Raw genomic sequence first — 6244 nt, 5'->3', positions numbered from 1 at the left:
GGGGAAGAGAGAGAGAGAGAGAGAGAGAGAGAGAGAGAGGGGAGAGGTAGAGAGAGAGAGAAACACTGATGTGAGAGAGACACATCAATTGTTTGCTACCGGCACATGCCCCGACTGGGGCCAGGGATCAAACCTGTAACCCAGGTATGTGCCCTTTACCGCGAATCTGACCAGAGATCCTTCGGACCTTGGGCAGTACTCTTACCACTGAGTTACACCAGCCAGGGCTCATATTTGTTGTTTAATATTCTGTTAGATGAAGCAAGAATTGGGCCCATATTGGGCACATCAGCTGTGGTGACCAAAGGTCTCAGGGGTTGGTGCCAAGGGTGTCTGTCCTCAGGTTTCTCTGAACAGCTCCACAGGGAGTCCCCAGTGTGCAGACATAAAGTAAAACAGTGGAGAGATGTGGGGAATTATCTGACTGCCTTTTCCCTATAGCGTGTTATGAAAATGTTATTCCCAAATCTAAGAAGCATGATGTAGAATTCTATAGGGTGTCCCAAAATTCACGCAAGATTTGAATTTTGCGTGAGCATTAACAACAACAACAACAACAACAACAACAACAAATAAAAGCCTAATTTTACTTGGTTTATTGAATCAGATTCTAACATTTGTTGCCCTTTGATTTCAATCCCTTCAATTTGATAAGCATTACCAAGTACCAATTATGGCTCAGGAGCAGGGACAATGAAGACCAATGAAGACCACGATTTTGCGTATGTGCCAGCAAAGCCGTGGAGGCCATTTACCTGATGTGCTATTCCATACATAACCCTATACTGTATACTCTATGAATCAATAAAAAATTTATAATTTTTAATTATAAACCTGTGTTTTCTATCAAAATTACTTCTTGCATGAATTTTAGGACATCCTATAGAAACACAGGTGAGATGAAGCCAATGTGTTATTTATACCAATGTGAACTCACATCGACTCCCTCTGAATGCACCACATTAAGCTGCTTTTCTTGGGAAGAATGAAGTTTGAGACAAAGGTGTTTTTTGTTCAGTCGTAAGAAAACATCTCAGGGAGCTGGCTCTCTGCATGCCATGTCTTCTACACTTGCAGCTTCATTTCCTTAACTCCCCCTGGGAATGGGGAGAAGGCTGGAACGGCCTGGTGGAGTCCTGCCGTCTGGACAGAGGGAAAGAGGCCAGGAACCCACGACTTTGCCTGTGACCATGCTGGCCTTGGGTCTTTCTAAAGCACCAGGTCCTCTGCTACTGCTTGACCAGTGAAGTTTCAAGACAAACTTGCATCTATCAGTCGTCCAATTTCAGATCCACTAATTTTTTTGTCAAAAGAATAGAGTTTACAGTGAAGTGATCTAAGCAAATTGTATCTGCCAATGTTTGGGAAAGATACCAGGAATCAAGAGGCAAAATTATTGACAAAGAAACAAAAAATGAGATAAGACAAACACTAACAGAAACTTCGAGAGCCAAGAATAAAGCCCTCACATTGGTACCCTAAAGTACGGGCAGTTTGAATTCAATTTGTAAAAGAAAAAAGAAAGTAACAGATATCTCACTCTGCCCTCAGATCCTCAGCACCGTGTCCAGCTCATGGTCTATTTCCCTTCTCCTCTGCACTGGCCTGCGCTCTAACTGGGCTCTTATTGCTGTGGGATGGCTTCCGGCCTTCTTGGCATGTCTGATGCTTAAAATGCCCTCTGTTGGCACAATTCACTTTTGCCATCTCCTTGATTGGTGATTCCTGAGGTTGGGTGTCTATCCCAACTAGTGATGCCCCGCCAAGCCCAGGGGCCCCCTATTGAGCTCCCCAGGACACTCTTTTGAGGCCCCACTCATTGCAGTGGTGTGAGCCTTGTCCCTGTGCTCCTCCCCTCTGAACTCAGAGCACATCTCCTGTCACAGAAATCCTCTTCACAAAAATCCTCCCTCCATCTCTGAGGTGTGTGCCACCTGCCCAGTTCTTAGCTAACCCAAACTTTGGTATTCTGGCAACTCCACTGAAATTTCACATCTGTTTCACCTCAGTGTCTCATTCAAAACTTCCAACTTAACATCATGTCACACAGCATTCAGCATTTCCTACGCTATGATGGTGCCATCCGGTGCCATTCCCAACACTTTAAGCCTGAGTATTGTTACAATCATCTTTTTGAGTGGTGTATCATTACAACTGGAATTCTTCACCTTTCCACTTTGTGCTCTGGGCTCCGGAGAATTTTTGAATTTTAGTGTTTGTTCTATTTGTGACGTTGGCATAGAGTGCACAGATCCTTGGAGTCAAGATGGGAACAGACGGGTGCACCTAGGGACTTGCTCAGGACATGGTAGGTGGGTCCTATAAAGGAATCAAACGCCCACAAGAAATAAACAAGGTTACTGTGAGACCCATGAGGAAAACAGTCCGCTCCTCTTTATAAAAAGGCCACCAGGACTCACCACTAAATGTGCATGTACCCTTATAACATCAGTAGTGGGATCAACGAAAAGAGAATGAAGACTCTACAGTCATGAGAAGAAGGTTCACCTCATTAACACTTTGTAAAGTGTTTACTGGGGGAAATGTTTTGAAATATCATAACGCCTACACACAGGTCCAGTGGATGTTAGGAAGAATGGTTCTGCAGGCCAGGCTGGCTTCTGTAGTAACTACATTTATTGAGGGAACAAACCCACGGCTAATCAAAGAGCACCCTGGTCCTCCCTGGGGTGTCTAGTTCTCATGGCCTAGGGCAGTGACAGCGAACCTTTTGAGCTCCGTGTGTCAGCATTTTGAAAAACCCTAACTTAACTCTGGTGCCGTGTCACATATAGAAATTTTTTGATATTTGCAACCATAGTAAAACAAAGATTTATATTTTTGATATTTATTTTATATATTTAAATGCCATTTAACAAAGAAAAATCAACCAAAAAAATGAGTTCGCGTGTCACCTCTGACACGCGTGTCATAGGTTCGCCATCACTGGCCTATGGGCTGGAAAATAGAGCGGAGATACTGGGATTGAAGGGATGTCCTGTGGTCTCTTCAGGCATGGTCTTTGTGGTCCCAAACAGCAATTCTCATTGTCTGATAGGCTATATAATTTATCTGTCTTTCATGGTCCATCTCTCTCACTAAAATATACATTTCATGAGGGTAGGGAACTTGGTTTTGTTTTCTGTTGTATCCTCCATGCCTGGCAGCTAGTTCAAGAATGGTTTCTATCACTAATGGAATAAGAAGAAAGGGAGAAAGTATGAGAAGGTAGATTTCTGGCTCAACGCAAAGACCTTTCTAATCATGTGTACTATCAACAGGCCGAGTGGCCTTCTCCAGGGAATGGGTCTTCTCTGGAGCTCGATGAACCCTGGGGACTGTTGGCTGGGACTGTTTTGGGATGACACGTTAGAGGTCTTCCAGCTGAATTCTAGCCGACTTCCAGCCTTGTGGTTCTAAAGATGGAGCTGCGCCAAAGAACTTACAGTGGAGGGAACTCAGGACAGTCCCATTGTATTGTTAATTGACCTTGGGGTGAGGAGTCAGAGATGGCACTGAGCTGAGGCTCCCAGCTGGGGATATGGGTGCCATTGCAGGGAAAAGCTGGAGTTCAATAGGAATGCTGGTTTGTGGGAAAACTATAAGCAATGAGAAGCTTTGGGTTTAATGTGTTAGTGCAGTGGTCGGCAAACTGTGGCTCGCGAGTCACATGCGGCTCTTTGGCCTCTTGAGTGTGGCTCTTCCACAAAATACTGACTTCTGCGCATGGGCCACGAAGTTTCAATCGCACTGTACGTGCGCGCCCACACGTGGTATTTTGTGGAAGAGCCACACTCAAGGGGCCAAAGAGCCGCATGTGGCTCACGAGCCGCAGTTTGCCGACCATGGTGTTAGTGTATCACACAGGAGACATCCAGAAGGTAATTATATTCAAGCAAATAGGGAGCACTGGAGAGGCTAAGGTATGTCATGCCCATTTGTCAGAAAAAGCCACACTAATCTCTATAGGGAGGTATCTGATAATGATGCTTAAAAGGTGTCATAGGTGAACAGCACACGTAGTAATACAGTTTCATATAATTATGTAGAATGTAGGCATTATAGTATCATTTCACAGGTGAGAAGACAGTCCCAGAGTGACTTTATTGCTTATAAAGGACAGAGCTCTAACTTGAATCCCTGTCTTCAGACTTTGAGTGTAAAGCTTTCTCCAGCTTTCTGCTTCTGAGAGCTGTGAGGCTCTAGTCTGTGACTCCTCCTGACCATGGGGCTGACCAGCTGGCTGCTCATTGGCAGCAAGAGCACCCACCATTTGTCCTTGACCTCAGCTTTGACACCCCCACCCCACCCCCAATTCTAGTTCCAGTGCTTGCCACCTGCTACCGGGTAGCCTCACAGTAAAACTGCAAATTAGTGAGAGCTGCACCAGCCAAACTTCCTTGGATGGTTAATACAACCTGCTCCCCAGTGCAGTGGGCTCTTCCTGTTTCTTTCCCTCTGGTGATGGTGTTCACTGTGAGAGCAGCTAATGGTTAGTCAAGTGCAGTGGCTTGGGATCTGAGAGAAAATGAGCTCAACAGGGAACCACAAATAAGTTGTTAAAGCGAAGTGGAAATGAGAAGTGGAGGGGATTTGGACAGGTAGCTGAAGAAGCACTGGGGAGCATGGAGACAACTCGGGGGGATGCTGTATGAATGCAGTTTCAGGGGGGCATTTGCCCCGCTGCAGCATGACAGCACCTCTTTTTTGCACTGGATTTCAGCCTCGAATGAAGGGAGAGACCACAGGAATAATGGGTGTGTGTGGGGGATAATGAACCAGGAGTGCCTTGGAGAAGTAATATTTTCTGTCTCATATAGCTGACAGCAGCACCTACTATATAATTTCACATTTTGTGCGAAAGCTAACTTTTATTTGCTATACAGAAAAGCCTGGCCAGTAACTGCCCAGAACTCAGGGACGGCAAAGATTGGGTCCATTCTTACTTGGAGAGCTGAAGGGATATAGGCTTAAGGGTTTGTGGTATTTTGTTCAATTGCAATTGTTGGAATCCTAATTCGGCACTACTGGGTTAGGGCATGTTCCCTCAAAGTAAAGATCAAAAGCTTTCCTGTGGGGAAAGTCTCAGCGTTATATCTGAAAGAGGTGACAGCCGCATTTTACTGCCATCAAAATAATTCATTGCCCCTGTCTGTGCAAAATACTTCGGTAGGCACCGAGTCCCAGAGGCTTCCCGATTCAGTCATCGTGTGCTTTCTGCAGTCTGTTCAGTGTCCCGTTAGGCTCTCCACCTGTGAATAAATTGGATCCCTGGAAAACTTCATCTCTGTGGGGACTGCTGCCGGTCAAGAGAAGGCTGGGGCCACCATCCGCACCAATTACACAGGGCCAGGGAGGCATCTTAGGAGGCGCATTCCGCAGCCTCAGTCTTGGAAATTGTAAATACAAACATCCTTCAGGTTTCCACTTTCCACCAGGAAATCTGGGGAGAGGTAAGAATTGAGGTTTTGTTCCATCAGCATGAGCCATGCTGAGGCCGACTCTTCACTCTTTGCTTCCTCTCCCTGCCCCCCAGGCAGCTCCCATACTGCACCTGAGCTAGAGGGACACAGGTGCCTCTCTTCCCCAGGGAAGAAGTCAGCAACATCATTTGGGACACCAGCCCGAATCGTTTTAAATTTTACCTTTTAGTCAGTCAGTTGCCTGGTGACATGTGTGTCTTTGCCTACATCTCCATTTAAAGGCAGTACTTTTTAAAAAGGTAAGTGATCATGAATCGGCTTGGGGGTGTCTGCCGGGTCCAATGGCACAAGGTCCCCTGCTTCACCAGCATGTCTTTCAGGAACTCCAAGGGCAGGTGGCTCCTCAGGTCCACAGACTCCCGCCCTCGCACACACGCCTGGCTCCCCTGCCCCGCAGCGTCAGCCTAGACCCCAAAGCAGCCGCAGGAGGCGGCCTCCCCATCGGCCAGGAACTGCTTTTGCACGCACTTCCAGGGAGGTGTGTGCGTGTGTGTGTGTGTATGTGTGTGTGTGTAAGGGGGTGCTCGGATCGTTTATTCATCTTGGGCGCATTAAGAAAACCTCATCAGGTGTGGGTGGGAGGTGCTACTCTGCCAGAAGCCCAGCCCGTCCGCGGCGGCTGGGCTCACTGCACCCGCCCCGCAACCAGAGCCGCTGCGTCCGTCCGGCTCCACGTCGCCCGGGATTCCCGACGCGGTTTCCCGCTTCCTCTCTCCGCGCGCCCGGGCAGCAGCGCCGGGAGTGGTGTCGAGTCAGCAACC

At 47.3% G+C, this 6244-nt stretch overlaps 1 protein-coding gene across 1 annotated transcript in view; it reads left to right on the top strand.

The window, feature by feature from the left end:
- The first annotated feature begins 3845 nt into the window (after nucleotides 1-3845).
- NRG3 (neuregulin 3) overlaps nucleotides 3846-6244 on the top strand; it is a 1013555-nt gene continuing 1011156 nt past the window's right edge. Inside the window, exon 1 of the mRNA XM_023762111.1 lies at nucleotides 3846-3923. Within this exon, the coding sequence (XP_023617879.1) occupies nucleotides 3846-3923 (78 nt within the window). The remainder of the gene's footprint in view (nucleotides 3924-6244) is intronic.

Source organism: Myotis lucifugus, unplaced genomic scaffold (assembly GCF_000147115.1).
Source record: "Myotis lucifugus unplaced genomic scaffold, Myoluc2.0 scaffold_233, whole genome shotgun sequence".
Taxonomy (NCBI): Eukaryota; Metazoa; Chordata; class Mammalia; order Chiroptera; family Vespertilionidae; genus Myotis; species Myotis lucifugus.
Note: the sequence above shows the minus strand (reverse complement) of the source record. Positions and strands in the feature narration are given on the sequence as shown.